This window comes from Dermacentor albipictus, chromosome 5, assembly GCF_038994185.2.
Source record: "Dermacentor albipictus isolate Rhodes 1998 colony chromosome 5, USDA_Dalb.pri_finalv2, whole genome shotgun sequence".
NCBI classification, from domain to species: domain Eukaryota; kingdom Metazoa; phylum Arthropoda; class Arachnida; order Ixodida; family Ixodidae; genus Dermacentor; species Dermacentor albipictus.
Window position 1 is genome coordinate 29,432,556 of NC_091825.1, and position 21,296 is coordinate 29,453,851.

The following is a 21,296-nucleotide window of genomic DNA, read 5'->3' on the forward strand; positions in this document are numbered from 1 at the left end:
CGATCTGATTATAAGGCATGTTGTAGTGGGGGTTCTGGAATAAACATGACCACATGGGACTTTTCTAACCCTTTGAAGGTTTTTGACGTACATGTACGGCGGCGGTTTTCTGTCCCGCAAGGGCTTTGCCGTATAAGTACGGTTTCGACCCTCCGTTTGAAATTTCGCGCCATAATGACGATGCGTGCTCACTGGGAAGTGCTGCCACCTGTTAGGACTTACAAGAAGCGTTTAAAATTTCTGCTACCTTCTTGGGGAGACAAACAGAACCGATTTCTATTTTCAGCGCGTCGTGCAGACTGCGGCGACACCCCTTTTGCGGTTTCAGTTTCGCCGCGTGATCGTAACGGAGGCGTGCAAAACGTCATTTTCCTCTTTGTCGGCACTCTCTTGCAGAGGTGGCGGAAGTCGATTTCTATCTTGATTGGCGCTGCTCTTAGCTTGTTTATCACTGCCGTTCACGAGGTATTCTCGCTCTCTGCGGCAACGCGCTTATGCGAGAGGGTGCCTCAGACCTCTGCCCAAGGCAGCCGCATGCAGAGATGTCATGTGTGCGCCAATACAATTCATCACTCCAAGAGAAGAACATACACGCATTTTAGGTGTGCAGACTGCGATAAGGCGCTGTGCGGAGACCCGTGTTTCAAGGAGTACCACACTCTGAAATACTGTTGAACATTTTGCAGTTCTGAGTGATGCCGACACCAAAATACTGTTCCTAAGTTTTTTTTACTATTTATTCCCGACTTTATACAGCTTGTACATTCAAGATCCGCAATAAAGTAATTTGACCACCTGGGAAAGTTTTTTTCAAAATAATTTGACCTTCAAAAGGTTCAAATGCACCCAAAGCTTGGTAGATGGGTAATTTTACATTTCACTCCCATCGAAAACAATGTTGTTGTGCTTTATGTTGTATAATAAGGCACAGGTTGGCAAGAACAGACCACTAGTAGGAATTGCTCAATTTTCCAAGCTCACATAAGCAAAATACACAAGCTTTTGTATAACGGCTTAATACCCTAATTTTTTACCACTGACAATGTGCTCGCAACGTCCAAACACATTAAGACGTAGGGACATGCAAATATTCTAAACTTTCAAATGATGAATTGAATAGTGTCCTGTTAGATTCATTATTTTCATCATTCATTATTACCATTTCCTTTCTTCGAAAAGTTGGAATGTTGTAAAGAATGATCCTGGCCTGCCCGCAGCGCTTGCTCACACAGCCAATCAGAGGCTCTTGTGCCCTTGTCGTGCAGGATGGTGGAAGTGCGAGTCGTCTCACTGCTTTTCTGGTTCATTGTGTTTGTGCCTTGTGGGCCTTCTCCCACATGTGCTGCCGTTATGGCTAGCACAAAGCGATAAAATTCGCCTTTCGCCATGAAGCTCGAAATCGTGAATCAAGTCGAACGCGGCGAGAAGTGCGATGTTGCCGCAGCATGCGAGATTACAGGAGGAGCACTCTCGGCACGATCTTGAGGGAAGAGTAAGGGGAAGATTAGGACTAAAGCGTACAAACTCATGACCCGGTGCCAGTGGCACCTGACGCGTACGCACGGCAATGTCGAGGCGGCTGTGTGCAAGCACTTTATCCGAAATTGCTTCAGACGTGCCGCCAGCTTCCGTGTGCCCGGTGGTGACTGAAAATTCCGATGAGTGCGACAAAACCGTTGCCAGTGTCGCTGAAGTTGGGAGCGAGCAGTCAGAATTTACGGAAGCCGCTGATGAATAAACAGTCGACGAGTTTGGGAGTGCGGATGGTGTAGTGAAAATGAACACTACATTGCTGACATTGTACCGAGCACAAATGATAGTGGGCCCAATGAGGAAAGCAATGGCAATCCTTTGCAGACATCCCAGGTGACTGGTTCACGTGCACTAGTCCGGCGCTTCTGCGCGAATGTGGAAGGTTGCGGCCTCAGCAGCTCCAACTCTTCAGACAATGTGGAGAAGCGAGTGCGTCGCAGGCAGCGAAATTTCCCAAGCAGAAGAAAATGCAGGACTATTTCATGCAAAACTAAGCTAAAGTGTTTTTATAAATGGTATATGCTTTTACGACGCCGAATTCTTTAACTGGCTTCTATCAAATTACGCCCTACATTGAACTACAGTCGAACCCGGCTATATCGAACTCGCAAAAAAACGCCTATCAGTTCGATATAGAGCATAATTCGATATAAGCCTGCTAAATAATTGGATGCCATAAAAGCACATACCATTTATGAAATCACTTTATTGATGAAACTAGCTTCGTTTCGCACGAAATAGACCTGCATTTTCTTCTGCTTGGGCAATTTCGCTGCGTGCGAGGCACGCACTTCCCCACGTTGTCTAAGGAGTCGGAGCAGCTGAGGCCGCAACATTCCGCCTTCGCGCAGAAGCACCGGACTAGTGCGAGCGCACCAATCGCTTCGGAGGATGTGGGCCAAAGACGGTCGTTGCTTTCCTCGTTGTGCCCATTTTCACTTGTGCTCGGCACGATGCCGGCAATGTAGTCTTTGTTTCCGGGCTCTCCTGTGGTCGCAACACCATCATTTGCGCTCACAAACTCGTCCACCGTTGATTTGTCAACAGCTTCCGGAAATTCTGACACCTCGCTCCAAACTTCGGCAACGACAACGGCTTCATCGCATTAATCAGAATTTACAGTCATCACCGAGCACGCGGAAGTCGGTACGGCTTAAGCAATTTCGGATGAACCACTCGTACACGGCCGCGCGTACGCGTTGGGCGCCACAGGCACCGGGTCGTGAGTTCAGCCGCTTTAGCCCTAATCTCCCCCTTATTCTTCAAGATCGTGCTGAGAGTGCTCCTCGAAATCTTGCACGCTGCGGGGACATCCGACTTGTCACCGCGTTCGACCCGGTTTATTATTTCGAGCTTCACGATGAAAGGCGAATTCTGCCGCCTCATCACGCCAACACTGCGGGAGAACGCGCACACAATGAATCAGATAAGCAGCGAGACAACTAGCACTTTCGCCACCTTGCACGACGAGGGCACAAGAGCCTCTGATTGGCTGTCGGAGCAAGCGCTGCGGGCGGACGGGCCAGGATCATTTTTTTGTAGGGTGGTGTCGGCGGCTCCGAGGTAGCGCAGTCACGTAGGGAGAGCGGTTGGATGGAGCCGCGCCGCCGGGTTTTCCCTTCACCGCGAGGGAAAGCCAACTTCCGGGGGCACTTTTCGCCGTTTGACGTTCGATATATAGGGAGTCGCTACTAGTTTTGTTCGATGTATGCGTAATTTTTGCTATATATACTCATTGTAACTATACCGTGTCCAGAAATTGTTCGATATATGGAATAATTCGATGTAAACGGGTTCGATATAGTCGGGTTCGACTGTAATACATTTTTTTGAGAGTTCAATATAACCGGGTTCGACTAAATCACGATTTTTGATAAAAGAGACTTCTTGTTGGATTATCAGGGTCAGTTGTAACGAGCGTTGACTGTACATAAATGTCTCTAATCGCTTCCTGCATCTACCTCAATTTCTTCATTACTAAAGCTCTGTTCGCGACAATATTGACCCCTCAGACATTCTCGAGCACTATTGTACAGTCGAACCTCGATATAACGAAGTCCAATTTGCAGCCAAAAATTTTGTTAAATCGCGAGTCTCATTAAGTCGAGGTTCGTATGTTTAAGCAGTCCAAATAAAGATGCAGGTTCTTGGAACACTCCTGGTATATGGCACCTTGCAGATAGCAAAATTACAAAGATAACCAATAAACCCCGGAACTAATAACACAACCAAGAGCGTGATGCCCGATAGCCAGCGGGTACCAACGCATTTTTCTCCATTACGTGTACGGTGAAGAGCAGGTCTGCAGCAAGCGCCGCACCTAGTGCTCATAGCTGCCACTAGATGTGGCCATCAGTGCCATCATCATCATGATTTGTCATCACTAAAGAAAATTTCCTTTCATGAAGACATGGCAACCCGTGGCGCAAAAAAAAAAAAAATCATGCACATACCAGAGCTATCAATTTGAATATCATTTCGAAGAAAATTGGAAGTAGTATTAACTTGGTGGATCCATGAGGCCACCACTTACCATTAGAGCGCTTAACGCTCGCAGCCATCGGATGACACCGCCCTCAGTAAAGCAGTGACGACGTTGATTCATTAACACTGGAATATTTTATTTAACTTCCCGCAGAGCAATTCTATGCAACTCAGGTGGAAGCGAAGAACTCCGTCAGCTTCATCTGCCACTTTTTAATAAGCGTCGGGGTTATAAGGCGCTCGTAAGTTGACAGGGCTGCTAAGGCTTGTTTGGATCTCTTACGCATGTATGCGGGAGTGCACTCGCAAGAGCGAGTGCGCGCCCGCATACGTGCGCAAGAGATCCAGTGCAGCCATGACTTGCTTCGGTGTAGCTATACTGCTTGCCGCCTGGAGTTCTTCGTCCGAGTCGTCGTCCTGGATTTCTGTATCTGTGATGCTCTCGATTATTGCGTCATCGTACAGCTCTTCAGTTGTCACAGCGCAAGCATCGCTGAAGACAAGTCCTCGAGTGTCACGTCACTTGGAGCACCTCCCTGATCGCAGAGCAGCTGCCACAAGTCAACGACATCTGTTGTGTACGCCACACTTTCGTCACAGTCATTGTACTCATGGCGGAGCAGGGCCTTAAAATTAAGGCGAAGATCCGGGCTTGTTTCATGACCATTTCGCACTTCACTGGCAGGGACTGATCACGCATTTCAGCAACGTACGCAGCAAGCTTAGCCTACAGCTCCGGAAAGCGTCCAGACTTCGGCACGTGGGAAATCTCTCACTTGCCGTCACAGGTGAAAATTTCGCTTCGCTGCAGTCGCCACTCTCGGACCACCCGTTTGTGATTTGTTTCTTCGGGGTAAAGGATGGCAGCCCCCTTGAACGCTGCTGTGAACGAGTGCCGAACGATTAGTGGGCCTGGAGCACTCATGACGACTGGGGAAGCATAGAAATAGCACGTAGCCAGCAGTCAAGGGGAATGCGTCAAACCAATGCCAATGCCTTTCAACAGAGGGCTTCTTCAATTTTCCACTTCTGGCTACCCGCGGGCTGCGAGAACCTGCCAGGACAATTTTGGTCTGGCTGCTCTCTGGAAGTTCTCTGGCTAGCAGACGACTAAAAGAGGCAATGGGCGCTCGCCGCCATCTTTGCGAGGACTTCACGGTTGCAACGCGGGCGCTTGAGGACTTGCATTTACCTCGCTCAGCCAACTGTCTACGGTCATCTACAGATTTCCTTACTCCTAGCATTATCTCTTTAAATGCTAACGCCCCGTTCCGCATGGCGAAGCGGAATGATACGAGCCTTGGTGAACCATTCAAACCTTTTGTGTGTGTGCACATGTGTGTGTGTCCCCTGATTGCTTCTTCGCGGCGGTGAACAGCGCGCCGCGCTCTCATGCGTGCATGTTATCTGCATCGTGTTCCACGCAAGTTGTAGATGCTCATTTACACATTTTGGATTCGTCTTTCACTGGTGGCATTCCTTTTCACATATCTTGCACATGTATATCTCTCCTTTCTCTGCACTTAGCGAAGGCTTTGCAGCTAGCCCGTGTTCACTCCATCTCTCCATCGTATGCTTAGGTGGCGGCTCGAAACCGATGGGTTCGAACTGCAGGCCGTTGATCTAAGAATACACTGATTGCACTCTGTACATTAGACACACGTACATTGGCTTATTGCTCTCATGATTGCGACCAATGTTCTTCGTGCACTTCGCTGATCACAGGCGAAGTGCATTTTCATGAGACAGCCGCGTCCCCAGCTCCTAAGGGTCAAAATGACAAGCACCATCAGCCACAACAAAATTTCTGAAATCGAAGGCCAAGCAGGTCTGCGCGAAATTTTGTGCATATGAGACGTACCCGATAACCTGCTTTTTCATGTCCTGTGATGACACAGCGCCAACTCATCAAATCAATGTCACCAGTGGGCGACGTGATCGCTGCAAGCAGGGATCCTCCAGCTATCGCTTTCGAGTATACAATCACGATTTCGTGTCTTGTCATCCGCCGCGTTGGAGGCCATCTGTTGCGCTGCGCAAGGCGAGGTTGGCCCAGTATGCGTCCTGCGCCGAGTCGCGCAAGATCGCGCGGGAGTGATCGTATTCTTGAATGCAACTATACATTTTCAAGCTGGCAACGCATAAATGGGCCGACTACGCCGAGCGCGCGCCGGCCTCGCCGGGCGCTGCCATGCCGGTAGCATGTTTACATTCGGCCAACTGACCTGCGTTCGATTTTGCAAACTTCGGGCAGGTTCGGGTTGTCTTGGGATCCCAGCCCACGTGACCTCCTGTCACAACTGGAACTAGCTGGCTGCCATCTGGCTGCCAGCGGGCTGCCAGAACTCCGAAAATCAAAGAGGCCCAGAGAAAGAAACCCGCGAGCGGTGTCTGCTCTTCCACAAACTATTCATACTCCCCGCAAGCGCCGCTGTTCTGAGGGTGCCACTGCAAATGGGAACAGCGGCGCTTCCATCAACTATCGACACACAACTCCCCCCATGAGTGTTGCATGCACTGCAAAACTCTAAAAAATGTAGAAAAACCCTTCCGAAAAGCGAACAAACACGCGGGATAGCAAAAAGATACGGGTAGGGCCATAGAGCAAACATAAAATTGTAACTACGGTGTACCTCCCGCTGGTCTCGCTTTTTTGGCGGGGCCATGTTTTGGTTTCGATTGTAAGTCGACCCCCCAACTTCAGACTTCCAAATTTAAAAAAAGTGGTCGACTTACAATCATGTAAATACGGTAACCAACTGAGAAAACGTGCCCAACGACCGCTGTTCGTAAACTTACTTCCGGTTGGCGCTTTCCAGTTCCAACCGGCCGGTGACGTGTTCCTGAACTTCTGACGCACTCCAGCTAGCACTACAGGAGCGCGTCCGCTGCGGGTTTCATACGTACACGATAGATGGCGCAGCGGCACGTTCTGCTCCACGTATTGAAGCACGCCGCGAAAATTTGAGCACTAAAACGCGCATGCAAATCGCTGTATGCCCAGCTAAAGTTTTCGTCTGCCTGTCATGGAGGCTCTGGTACGTGCGTGCGATGCGCGAGGACTTCGCTAAATCGGAAGTATAGTATAAAGTGACCTCGTTAAATCGCGAAACAAAAAAATACATGGTTTTCAATGGGGCAGAGATTGGGAAAAATAAAAAGTGCGTTATTTCGAGAATTTTGTTAAATTGAGGTTCGTTATATTGAGGTTCGACTGTGTTACTTTAGCTTTGGCTGCACTTAATATTTGTATTTAGTGTTGATTTAAATAAACAAATGTCTTTTTGTATTATCGACTTCTGGCAAATTATAATTGACCACCCTAAATTAAAATGTTATATTGAAGAGAAATGCTGGAATTAAGCTACAATTTTAGAAATTGACGTAATAGTCCTGCGAAAACCCGCAAGGCGGAAAGAATAAAGGGAAAAATCAGACATCCACCTGTTTGCAGCAATTGCTACAAAGGAAACCCATACGGGTTCCTCGAAAGGAAAAGCTTGCAATTGAAGAAAAATTCGTCCTGGTTCGGGACTAAAACCCGGGACCACCGCCTTACCGGGGCAGCCGCTCTACCATCTGACCCGGAACCATCTGGGAACCCGGGACCCAGAGAAAGCCTCTCAATTGCAGAAAAACTTGCCCTGGTCCAGGACTAGAACCCGGGACTACCGCCTTTCCAGGGCAGCCGCTCTACCATCTGGGAAGCCGGGGCCCAGATGGTTCCAGGTCAGATGGTAGAGCGACTGCCGCTGAGAGGCAGTGGTCCCGGGTTCGAGTCCCAGACCAGGACAAATTTTTCTTTAATTCTGAGGCTTTTTTTTTTCAAGGAACCCGTTTCCTTTGCAGCAATTACTGCAAACAGGTGAATATCTGATTTCCCCTTTATTAATTTTAGAATTGATATTCAATCAGTTCGATGGTTCCCTTATGAGAGCTCTTCTGCATGCATTCCAGCAGGGAAGTCAGAGTTTGCCCCGCTTTCCATTAATTGTAGAATGAAGGCCCTTTAACAAACAGGGCGGTCGTCCTCCCTGCAAACCCTCTGGACACGTTGTCCTCGCGGCTGAAGGCTTGGCCTTGCTAAGTGACACATGCAGTGACGTCAATGCTCACCCCGGCAACCCAGGCCACTGTGGCTATTGTGGCCGACGATGTCGAGCCGGAACACTGAGTGCGACCTAGATGACCGCTCGTTACACTTGGTAGCCGCCACTGCACGGTTCTTTCGTGCACGCCGTAGCAGCTGGCTGATCTGAGGGATGGAAAAACAGACAACGGGTAAGCTTGGGCTTTTAGCAGTAAAAATTCAGTGCACAACAGGCACCGACTCAAAAGATAGGAGACAGAACAAGCGCTATCTATCAGACAGACTAGACTTTCTGAACTTCAAGTACACTTCACGTATGCCCTCTGTCACCGCTGAACGATTTGCACTATGACAGAGCAATGACGACACATACATGAAATTTTTCTGTACGCTACGTCATTTTTACCTGTCCTCGTGCAAGCTTTTTTTGTTTGGTCTCTATGAATGATGAAACATGGATCACAAACACTGTGCAACTGTTTCAATAACACTACCTGCCATCTACACAAGTTTTCAAACTGCCGTGTATACTCGTGCAATGAACACACTCTCATCGTTGCACTCTTGCGATCTAACAGCAGTGCTGCAGTTTTTTGGGGAGGCTAAAATCATTTCATATCCCGCAAACATTTAGAGCAAGCGCACAACCTTGATACCCGTCGCTGTTTCGGCACAGCCCAAGCAGGGACTCCGAGTTTGGCAACGGAGCAGCCGGCAGCAAAACCAACCCGACGGAACACAGTGGCAGCAAGCACGTGGCAAGAACAAGCCAAGCATTATCGCAGACACTCAGGACCTGGCAGAAACAGCGACCGCGATAATGCGCAGCCCGTTTTTACCAGATGCTTGCCACCTTCCCAGTGTTCCCCGACATGCTTTCTCGACAGCTGCTCCATTATAACTGACAACCCCTGCTTGGGCTACGACGACATATAACGATGGGCCTCACGGCACAGAAGAAGGAATTCTATTTACTTCCTTGCGCCATGTGATAGTAAAATATTTTAAGTGTAAAATAAACTAATCAGGTTGGCTGTTAACACAATAAACTCAATACGCCGGCGGTAACAGTGACCGCAAATACGCCATGATCAACTGGGTGCACTGTGGGAGCCTATGTAAGCCAAGCTTCTATGCTCTTTACTTTGACAATAACTAGTGGTGATGCTACAGCAAATGTTTGATTTCTTCAGAGTTAAACCCAATACAAGAGTGGTGAATAGATGTCAAACGTTACCTTGTGCACATCACGGCTGGTGGTCTGCATAGCACAAACAGCGTTTTCTTGATGTGTTGTTGTGCAGCATTGTTCATAACCTCCAAGAAAGTTAGCATTGTTATTGCCTTACACAGCACATTGCATTCTGGCAGAAGCGTTAAACGTTAATTGAATCACGGGGCTGCACGTTGTGGGCATGGAGGTAGGCCACGGCACCTCAGTGCAGGCATTCACATATTCTGTCGTGCCTCCCCTTTCCACTCGCGACGGTTCGTTGCGGAGGCCACCACTGACAAGGCTACCACTGACAACCGGTGCTTGCCTTTGCCACGAGCCGGTTTGCAGCAGCAATGCTTTGCACGATCAACCGTGGTTGCTTTGGCACTATGGTGGCACAGCCAACACAATGGCCAGAGCGAGCGCGAGAGATCAAGGACACCACTAGTTTCGCAATTTTCTCTTGTCCTCCAGCCCCTCTGTTAGGGTCCTGGACTTGAGCTCGTCTACAGTGCCTTGGAACCTACGGCGAGAACTTGCCCCGTGTTCATCTTTTTCAGAACACTAAGCCGAAGAGCGGTGCCTAGAGCTAGCATGCAGTCCTAATACATCTAGCCGCACTTATCGGAAGCCCAAGCCGACAGAAATTGCCCAGGCTCTCGTAAGTGGGCCCACTGGTTGACGCAAAAGCAAGCAGCATAGCCGCAGGGACTTTTCCTAGCGGCGTGTCACAGGCAGCCATCCTCCTGCAGCAATGTGCTAGTGGTGCCCCTTTATGTATTTTTTGCCTTTGGCGAGGTAGGCCTTTGATTACCGCGCTGGCCCGGGACTGGACGTTGCAGTGATGGGTGTTGCGAGAGACAAATAAACAGCTTCCTTTAACTTAGGGCAATACAGTTGAACCTCGCAATAATGAAATTGGCGGGGGACATGAAAAGATGCTTTTGTGAAAACTGTTGCGAAATGAGACAGCACAGATAATAAAGTTTTATTCTGCAACACATTACCTGTCGCGATTCCGTTAGCCTACTTTGGCAAGCTTACGAGGATATAGAACCGCATTGACAACAGTACAAAGTGCACCGTATGCGTCGATTAACAGAGGCAGCACTGCCATGGAGCAGTATTCTCGGTCAGTTGCTTTCGGAGATACGATCACTTTTGCAAGATTTTGCGTAACTCGGCACCGGACACAGAACAGCGCTCCACATATGCAGCAGCATTTCTTCAGCACACGCTGTCGCCCAAGAGTGCAGAAGTGATCGTATCTTGTATACCCGAAGGCAGACGATCAAAATTATCGCACCTTTGCGTAAATCTACGTCCAGCACCAAATCCCCACACAATGCCTGTTGGGTGGCACCAAAACCAGCATTCTTGAAGCAAGGAATGCATATTCTCAGATGATCACTTAATCACTGCCCGATACGTGGCACTCCATGCTGCGCCATCTCAAGCGCCATAAGCCCCGAGAATGAACTAGAGGGGCACTGCGAGCGGCGCTCTCATGACGTCAGGGCACGAACTCGCGCCTGTCGTCTGCTGCAGTTCGGGTGGTGTCCGGGCTCCCTTCTGCAGTGTTTTCGTTTGTTCGCTCTCACTCCCTCTGCTTGTATACTTAAGGCAGTCGTTTTCAAATATATTTTTAAGAGAAGTCTTCATTCGTGAAAACTTATTCACAGAGCTTACCTTTTAGATGACAATACAGCTCTCAAAGGCAACGCTACAGTGCCAGCCGAAGTAGCGCAGACAAGCCCATTGCGGGTTTTTCATGAGAGGATCGACAACCGCAAAAACAAAGCATATAAGAATCAAGTTACGATACTATACCTGCCGCGGTGCGACAAGTATGTCACAAACGCTGGTTATAAATGACTTCTACAACGGTTACTTTAATTTTAATCCGCTAAAACGGGTTTGCTGACGAGTAGTTCATGATATATCGAATTTTTGCATTGTAACACGAGTACTTAACACTGCAGTTTAGATTCTACCAGCACCACTTGCTCCTTTATCTGCTCATCAAAATTAGGCAGTTCTTTACATGTTTAAGTGGCGGTAGTTTGAAGTAAAGCTAATGGAGGCTTACAGCTGTTTGCAGAATATGAAAAGGAATGTAGTAATATATACCGTATAAACGCGTGTAAGGGCCGCACTTTTTTTTACAAATTCGAGGGCCTATTTTCGGGGTGCGGCCCATACACGCGACATACGAAAAAAAATTTTTTTTTTTCAAGTAAAAACAGACCAATAAGTGAATGCGCGTTTATTTACAATAATCCTCATCAATCATCACTATTTACAATCAGTCATCATCACTCGCGGAGTCCTCAGACTCCGAGCTGGTGCTGCATTCTTCTGGCTCATCACCCCACAAGTCGTCGTCTTCAGTTCCGTCCAAATCGTTGGTCCTTCGCCGAAAGGATAGGCCCTTCCTCTTTAAAAATCTCCGCAACCAGCCGACGCTACCTTTGAACTCCTCGCGGGGTATGCTTCTCGCACGCGCCAAAGCTTGCGTCTTCACGCGCAGCATGTCCGTCGTCAGCGCATATCCATTGTTCCGCACTTCCATTGCGTAGCGGAACAGCTCTTCTTCGAGCTCAGGATATTTGCATGGCTTGCCTCGAAAAGCACGCCTTTTGGAGCTGGTGGTCTTCAACGCATCCTTCTGGTTGCACCACCTTCGGACGCACTTCTCGTCCACGTCAAATTTTCTACCCGCCGCACGCTTGCCATGGTCGAGGGCAAACTCCACTACCTTCAATTTAAAGCCTGCCGTGTAGCTATTGATATGTTTGCCCATCGTGCTAGAATGGCAACGCTCGATGGCAATTCGTGAAAAATAAAGCAGAGCACACACGAGAGCCGCAACAACAGCGTGCGCCCACGCCAACAACGCTGCTACAACTCGCGTGCCTTCGACAGTCGCAAAACAAAGCCGGGGTGGCCAGCATGGTGGCCAGGGCTGATGATACCGATGACGATATGGATTGCGGAAGCTCGCGGCAGAAAGAAAATATGATGATGATGATGACCCGCGACATCGGCGCCATCCGTGGGCGGCATCTGGAAGCTTCCGTGCGCGCGCATTTTGAAGGCTAATCACACGTGGGTCGTGGAAAGTTCGGGGTGCGGCCCTTACACGGATATTTTTTTTTTAAATATTTGCTTCGGGAAGTTGGGGGTGCGGCCCATACACGGGTGCGGCCCTTACACGCGTTTATACGGTATTCCCTTTTCCGTGCTACACATTCAGCTCACTTGAGCAATTTACTGGTGTTTGTTGCTTGAGGAATACACATGACGAATCTATTTGGCGAACTGTTTGCTTGGCCCAAATTTTTTAGTGAGATATGCCTTATGGCCTGTATGGCTGCAGCCAGAAAGAAGCCAAAGCATCATTCATTAGTAGTATGGGACATATTGAAGATATACTTCGCTGCTGGAGGGTCAAAAATCAAATGAAATATGTAAGGCTTGTGATGTCTTCCTAATGACGGTTCAGCATGTTCTCTTATGTACTGATGAAGCGAATAGTTCTCCGTTTATAATTAAACAATGCTGGATTGAGACAAGGTGAGGAAAGAAGGTGCTTGAGTTTTCCTTTTCTAGGCACCCTAAGCTGAGCTGTAGTACCTCAAGTATACTTTAGGCATTACAATTGGTGCTGTAAAAAACTGCTTCATGGTTTCAATTCGAAGTTGTAGTCAATTGATGGGTGTCGCAAACAATGCGTGACTTGCCATAACGAGAACCCTTTGGTACCGTTGCTTGAGGGGTGAGCCATATTTTCGATAAAGCCTACCGAGGGCCACCATGGAACATTTGATCACTTTCAGTTGATTGGCTCTCGATCTTAACCACGAAACTTTTCTTTCAGGTGATTGCTACTATGGTATTTGTGAATTATTTATATATGTGGATAGTCTATATATGACGCGCCCTCGTATTAGCAGCCATGAGCAATTCGTTTTATGGGGGCCTGTTTCAGAAAACGGTGAAAGTAGCAGCTAACTTTTCATGCGAAATGAGCGCCTAACTGTTCCTTTTATGCAATAACAAAGTGGTCATATTTGAATAGAACAACTCACCAAAGTAATATGAATCATGATGACAGTTTCGCTGGACATTGTCTCTTCAACACGGATAACATGTTGACACCAAATACCAAGATTTTTCTTCCGCATGAAGTGCAATGTCTCTCACAGCTAAGTACTAAGGCAATGTTAACTGTTTAGTGGAGCATCATACACAACTTCGCATGTTCAATTTGTAGACATTATTTTTACGCAAAATTTAAGCACAGATACAGCGCATATATGCATTGCAAAGCCAGTAGACCTCTTCAACCTTGCATAGCTTGCAATATCCAAACCACAAATTTTCTCGACTCGTGCGCTTTTGAAGAAGGAATTCTGTGGTTCAGGCATGGCAGCATAAAGAAGTCGACATATCGTACAACAAGTACGGCTCGAGCCACTTATACCCCAAGCATACATTAAGGGAACGAGCACGCACAGCAGCCGAGCCAGCCGGAGCAAGCGGCGTCCTGGCCATGACATCACTCGCAAGAGAACTCCACTCCAAATTCTTTGTCTGTGGGATGTGGGTTTCCTTGTTCTTGCTGCATTTTTCTCACAGAGGCGCACATTATGCATTGCACTAGGTGAGCAAAAACCGTTGTCACATGTCGGTAGCAACATGCTGCTGCTTCAAATGGGCGATCAACAAACAAGATGGTGGCTATGACGTGTTTCTGGTGCGGTCGCTTCTGCCGCTTGGTTGCTTTTGTAAACAAAAATGGCAGTACCCACGCAATTGTGATGTGGGGGTATTTCACGAAATTTTAGTGCAAAGCAATTGCATTTGAGCACATCTTGGGGATTGCTAGCCTTGTGCGAGTAGGTAATATGAGGGGTTATGTACCAGCAAATTTCGTTGATGCAGGATTGTAGTGCAGCGACATTTCGCTGTCGAGAGGTACGAAATGCATTAGATCCTACAGGCGTTCGCCGAGGATACGAAAATATTTCGCTGTCGCCAGAATTGCAAAGTCACAGGATTTCATTATCACGGGTTTCAACTTTACTGTGTTTTCTTGCATGCTTAGTTCTCGGTGCCCCCCTTTTGTGGCCTGAGAACGCATGCAGCGATACACTTGACTATCAGAGGCGATGGCTGGCGCGGTCCGCTCGCTAAGCTCGAACTCGCGGTGGTTGGTACTCCTGCGAGGTACCAGATCTCCACAACGTGCCGAAACCTCCATCACATTATGAGGCATGTTGTATTGGCAGACGACAGAACAATTTTGACTCCCCGAGGTTTTTTAACGCGCACCTAAATCTAAGTACACAAGTGTTCCTGTATTTCGACCCTGTCAAAATGTGACCTCAGGCAGTAGTACAGCCACAAAGCTACTGCGGTAGGCACAGAGGCATTGATTTGACGTGCGACTGCCTCTGTAGTGCCGTCTAGATGCTAGTGCTTCAATGAGAGTTTGCGTCCGCATGCTCTACATCAGTTGCTTACGTGACAAATTTTCATGGCCATTATTTTTTCAGAAATAGAAATGTACTGTACTGTACGTTGAACTTAAATTTATCCAGTTTGTCCACAACTGCTGTCCTGTCTAGCAGTAGGTTTTCCTTGCCTTCTTACATCACCTGTTTGCTTATGTCCATGTTTGCTTGTGTGCACGCGACACCATGCTTGTTAATTTATTTAGTAAGCAAATCTTTAAAAGTTTAGACGGCTGATAAAACTACTATCCGTACTTTTTGAATAGCTGTCTGCTAATTTGCTATCGCAATCGATGCTTTACTTTTAGGGCGAAACTGCGACTCTTTTATTTATCGCAACTTTAGTGCACTTCCAAACGAGAGAAAGTGGCATTTCTATATGAAATAATGAGGTGCGCGGTACTGTAAAGGACTTTTCTTTTTTTAGGTCATTGCAAAACAGGTGCGAGTTTCAATCGAGGGCGGGTTATCTTTTATTTTCTTGGTCACGGAAAACAGGTGCACGTTACAATTGAGGGAGTGTTAGAATCAAGTAAATACATTAAGTTTTCAAATGTACAGTAAAACCTTGTTAAACCGTACACGCTTGAACAGTAGTTTCACTTTAAACGTAATAAAGTCAAATCCCCGACTCAGCGGCCATTGAACATAATGTGTTTGGTATCCGCATAAACTGTACCAGCTTATTGTGTACGCATCAGTTAAAACGTAGCGTTTCAACTTTTCGTCGCACAAACACGGCGGTGCGCCATCTCCATCGGGCAGACCGGCAGGACAACAAGCCTCAGAGATTGGAACAACGGCCTCCAAGCGCCCTGTGCGTTTGCGTGTGAAGCCACATAAACATCAACATCATTTCAACGCCGTGCCAGAGAGTGTTATGGTGTCGTGAAAGCGAGGACTCGCGTCGTTCCGAAGCTCGGATAAAAAAGACGCCGGGTGCTCAGCATAGAAGAAAAATTAGACATCGTCCGTGCTATCGAACGTGACACGAAGAAGTCGGCGCTGGCACACAACAGGGATCTGCTGTTGACTACGGTGAGTGGCATTTGGAATGCGAAGAAGTTGCTTGGGAGCGCTGCTGCGACCGCGATGACATGTCGGCTACGAGGTTCGACTTTTCGCCATCGTTGCCTGTGTTGTTGCTGAAGTGTCGACTAGCGACAGTGATGAGGACGACACAGAAAGTGACAGCATGGGCGATTCAGGCCCGACAGTGGCATAAGCTGCGTGTTACATCAGCCTCATGAATGCAATCGTTGCGACGAGAACAGGGGTGCGATAACGTAACTCTATTCCAAATGAAAAGTATTCCAAACTCCGGCACCCAGCAATGAAAAAGGCACCCCCGGGACTTCTGCAGCACTACTGAGTACGTGCACGGAGAATACGTAATGCCGAAGAGGAATCTGCCATGCAAGTGTTTGTGGAGAAGAAGGAGCTGGCTGAAAAGCTGGCACGCAGCTTCAGTAAGTTTGAGGCCGCTGTCGTCGTCGTGCTAGCCTGCCGCGGCATCAAACGAAAATAGCACTTTTGTCGCGCGAAGTGAATAAATACTGCATGTTTTTTCCCTTTCATCGCACTCTCTCCGAGTTCCGTTTTCGACAGGTAAGTGGGTGATCTCATGCAATTTTGGTTGAACAGTACTACTGTTTTGTACTTATTTTTCCGGACACCTGCCAACTACGGTTTAACGAGGTTTCACTGTATATCGAATCAATAACATCTCATTTTTGATGTTTCAAAGAAGTTTCCATAAAATTTACCCTGCATGCAACCCTTAACTTTGCTTCAGGTTTGCAAAAAAAGAAGGTGCGTTCATTAAGCAATACTATACTACGGTATGTGTCAAACGTTAACAAGTCTATCTCTGCTGACAACTAATCTCCATTTTCTGGTAAAAGTAAATGCGCCAGATTTACAATTTGCTTACAAGTGACGGCATTCTTTTTTTGTGAGTTCAGCTGTACTGCAAGCAGATTAATAAATTATGCAAACCTGCTCAGCTGATGTGACGGCGACCTCGGTGAGGTTAGCAACAGCGACGGGGCCATCCTTGCGTACCATCTTGAGCTGCAGCGGTGTAGATGCCTGCAGCTGGGATGGAGGCACCAACAGGTCCCGCAGGGTCTCATTGTACACTTCAATGAAGCTGGCCACCATTGTGTACTGCAAGGTATGGACGCGAAGGGAGCAGAGCTTTGGTAGCGTGAATCTAGATTTGGCACTCAAATACAACACAGCCTGAACCACTGAGGCTTCACAGTATCGTATTTACTCGCATAATGATCGCGCTCTTCTGTAAAAAAAATTGACGCAAATTCAAGGGTGCGATCATTATGCGGGTTAAATTTCCTGTGAAAAGAACTTTTTTTTTCATCCCACATTTGCTGTGGGATGACAACAGGTCAACAAATAGGCGGCTGCTGCTGTAACAGTGTGGGACACCAAAACAAAAATAGCGGCTGGGGCAGCAACCCGAACGCGATTTTTTTTTCTTCTCATGAGTACATTACGCACATTGAAACAGTTTCTTCCGTATCAGTAATGAATAATATTGTCACTATTGGCAAGTTTGCGGCAATAACGCAATCATGACCACTTTGAGGGGACGGAAACAGAGATGGGCGTGCTTAGCTGCCAGTGACATAAAAACGCATGGCGGGTGTGCTGCGGAAACTGAGAGATTTGTCTCCACTGCTACCTTAATACGGCAAGCTTCCACGATGGGAGGGCGAATATCTTAGCTGTGTTACAAGCGTCGGCGTATGAATAGGGTACACTTCTAATGTATCAGTGTAAACGTGGTTACTAACGTTGCTGTTCGCAATTTGTTACGTGCCCATGAGTGCAGACGAGAAGAATCGAAAAGCGCTTGTTTTATTGTTGTTGACCACAACCATCATAAAGACTACAAATAATAAAGCCAAGGCAAGTTTGGTTGTAGCTTCTTTTTCATGGCAGTGCGGAAAGTGATGAAAGGAATGAAATGGGGCATCTGCTTAAGAATGTTTTGTGCGTGCAGGCCACTTGGTATATCTTGGAGAGTCGTTCGCATAGTATTCAACAGCATTCGACAGATGGTAAGCGCAATCATCATTAGCAAGACTTGGCACACGACATATCGCTGTGGCAAGTTGGGGGTGCGATCATTACACGGGAAAGGAAAAAAATTTAATCTTGACAACAAAATTAAGGGGTTCGATCATTATGCAAGTAAATACGGCACATCTCGATCAGGCACTTAAATAAATTAAATTCTGGTGCTTCATGTGCTAGAACCAGGATATCATTATGAGGCCCACCGTAGAGGGGTACTTCTGATTAATTTTGACCACCTCAGGTTCTTTAACGTGCACCCAATGCTCGGTACATGGGTGTTTTTGCATTTTGCCCCCATCGCAGTAGGATTTGATTCCACACCCTTGGGCATAGTACCGCAACGCAAAAGCAACTATGGCACTGCGGCGGGTCTTTATCATGTATGCTTGTTAAAGGAACAATAAAAGGAAACAATGACTTTACGAAAAGCGTACACTGAAAACTACATTATGGCTAGTTATGCAGGGCCATACTGGTTTCTAGAAGAGAAACCGCGCAGACTGCGCTGGAGAATGCTGGCAAGCGGGTGCCGGGAGGCCTAGGATTTGTCGCCTTCCAATGTGCTCCCTACCGACGCCGAAATTGTTCTGCCGAGACCTGCGCAGTGGTTGCATTGCAATTCCGGACACCATCTCTTTTGACAGTTTCACAGGTGCTGACACTGCTGTACTGACACGTGCAGAACTCGACAACAGCGAGATCATTCGTCAGGTTTCTGCTGCGCCGCCGGACGATGACTCCGAGTCGGAAGATGACACGCGATGTGCTACGCTGCCGTCGCATGCGGAGCGTGTACAAGCACCGACTGTGCTTTCAGCTGCCTATAGTGACCGTACGAACCTCTCCGAGATCAGGCTTATCTGATTGCGTGTAAATGGAACAGCGTGCAACGGCGCATTCATGATTCCTTCAAGCCTACTGCCGAGCCCGAATAAGTGCGTGGAAATAAAGGACTTTTTTTTCTTAATCTGCTATTTCAGACACCTGTTTGTTCGGACATTTCCGCAGTCCCCGTAAGCCTGAATAAACAGTCAGCGAATGCAATTTACTCGTATTGGGGGCAAGGACTTACAGAGTCGAAATCTGTAGGAAGCGCCTCTCTTGGGTAGTATGAGGGATCACGCAGTGCGCTCCTCATAGGTCTGGCTTACGGCACTTAATAAAAACACCACGCAGCAGCCCTCCTGGACATTTCTGTAAGTACTCTCAAAATGAGGAAATTTTTACTGTCGAAATAATCTTGGGCAAACAAAGCATAGAATCGTTTACAGACATGGATCATCTCTTTGCCGAATAAGTACAGCGAAAGCCACTGCGCGCGGTCACCGCGATGAAGTCTCCCGAACCGGCTTCTTGCGTGAAAGGTCGGCAATTGCCAAGTGCAAACTATGTGAAATATGTTCTTATGGTGGGCGGTCTGTTTAGCCAAATGGCGCATAACAGAACAAAGCCTCAATGCATGCAGCAATTGTACGGCTTCGCAGCAACCGACTGCACGTCTGCATGCATGTCCGCGCACAATGTTTCGCTTTCACCGAGTTTTTTTTGCACCATGCTGTGAGCCTTAGGCCGCAGCATATGAGCATTTGACAATTCACAAGCAACCACTGTTGCGTGGAAGTTATCAGAGCTGTTCAAAGATAATTTCGTTTTGACGAAATTTGAACGCCTATGGCGACTGTGACGTGCCGTCGCAACAATTCAATCTTTTTTTTCTTCTAAATTCTTGGACATTTCAATATTATTTCTAATTTGCATCGCACTGTATGTTTATCGGTCTTCTCAGCGTGCGATTTACTGCTGATTCTTTTTCGTAATCTAGTGCATTAATTCATAACACAAACGTGACCATATGCCATGCCTTTATTTAACCCCTTAACCGTTTTGGACGAGCTGTGCTCGTCCTTGCCAGGCCGTCCCCAAACCGTTTTGGACGAGTGTAGCTCGTCCGCGCTGAATACGTTCTTCCCTCCAGCGTTTCGGACGAGCGGCGCACGTTTGTGGCGTAGCTTGCATTTTTACTCGACAGATGGCAGCACTGACCGCTTAATTTCTTTTTCTTCAACCGCGTAAACTTTTTTTTTCGTAGGGCAACCTTGGTTTTAAAATGGCATCCAGTGGAGGCGACACGTGTATTGCTGGCCCGTCTTCTCGGAAACGGCGCTTTTCTTCGTCGTCATCTTCGTCAGACGATGGTGATTCAGACACTGATGTGTACATTGTTTCAGGGAGCGAGGATGACAGTGATGATGTTGTACTCAGCAGCTCTTCTGATGAAGAAGATGATTGCTCGGAAGCGAACTTTGCGAGCGCGCGTCAGTGGATGAAGATCGACGTCACGAACATTCCTACACGACCTCCTCGGTTTCCTTTTCTGGCAGTTCCCGGTAAGACGTTCACTATAAGCTCGCCTGGTGACTTGCTTGAATATATTCAGCGTTTCCTCGATGATGAACTCATTTCAATGGTGGTCGAAGAAACTAACCGCAATGCTGCTGAGAAGGTGAAGGGCTGCGGTCCGTGTGAGCATAGCCGCGTCAAAAAATGGGTGCCGGTGACTGAGGAGGAGATGTGGGTGTTTCTTGGTCTCTTGCTGTTGCAAGGAATTGTGCAGAAGCCACGACAGGATTGGTATTGGTCCAGGAACAAGCTCTTATTCACACCTATTTTCGGAGAGGTGATGAGTGGCAACCGGTTTCAGCTCCTGATGCGGATGCTGCACTTTGCTGATAATTCCAGTATCAGCGACCTTAGCAGTCACCCGCAGCCGAAGCTGCACAAGATATGGCCGTTTCTGGTTCGGTTGTTGAAGAACTATCGCTCAGCCTACGTACCGGAGCGAGACATATCCATTGATGAAAGCCTTATGCTCTACAAACCCATACGACTCATCCAAACCCATCCCATACGACTTCAAGAGAGGCACTTTCCAGCTTACATCCCTCCAACCGAAAACAAGGCAACTCCAACCAGGAAATGCTTCATTTGCTGCAAAAAGCAAGGAGACAAAGGCCGGAAAATTAGGAAGGAAACACGATTTTGGTGCAAGAGCTGCAACAAACCGCTATGCGTGATCCCTTGTTTTGAGATTTACCACACCGTCCCAATGCTTCCTCGGTGAAGCAATCAACTTTTTGTCACCACAACTCAGTGAAAGAGTTAAGAAATCGGTGGCTGTGGTCATTCTTTAATTTTTATTGTTCATTACCAGCAGAAAGTTCCTTTTCTTTTTTCTGAGAAACAATAAACTTGAATATGCTACTTTGACTTCGTGTTTGCTTTAAATATTTTTTTAAGATCGAATACATGCTTTTTATTGCAATAATAATCGAAATCAGGAATAAAAAAAATA

General features: G+C 47.4%; 1 protein-coding gene across 4 annotated transcripts in view; it reads right to left on the reverse strand.

Annotated features, from left to right (window-relative positions):
- LOC135913831 (kinesin-like protein KIFC1) overlaps positions 1-21,296 on the reverse strand; it is a 122,017-nt gene that overhangs the window by 30,143 nt on the left and 70,578 nt on the right. For all 4 annotated transcript variants that reach the window (XM_065446521.1, XM_065446523.1, XM_065446522.1 and 1 more), the window contains 2 exons: positions 16,841-17,011; positions 8,134-8,272 (listed from right to left, as the gene is read on the reverse strand). In XM_065446521.1, the coding sequence (XP_065302593.1) occupies positions 8,134-8,272; positions 16,841-17,011 (310 nt within the window). The remainder of the gene's footprint in view (positions 1-8,133; positions 8,273-16,840; positions 17,012-21,296) is intronic.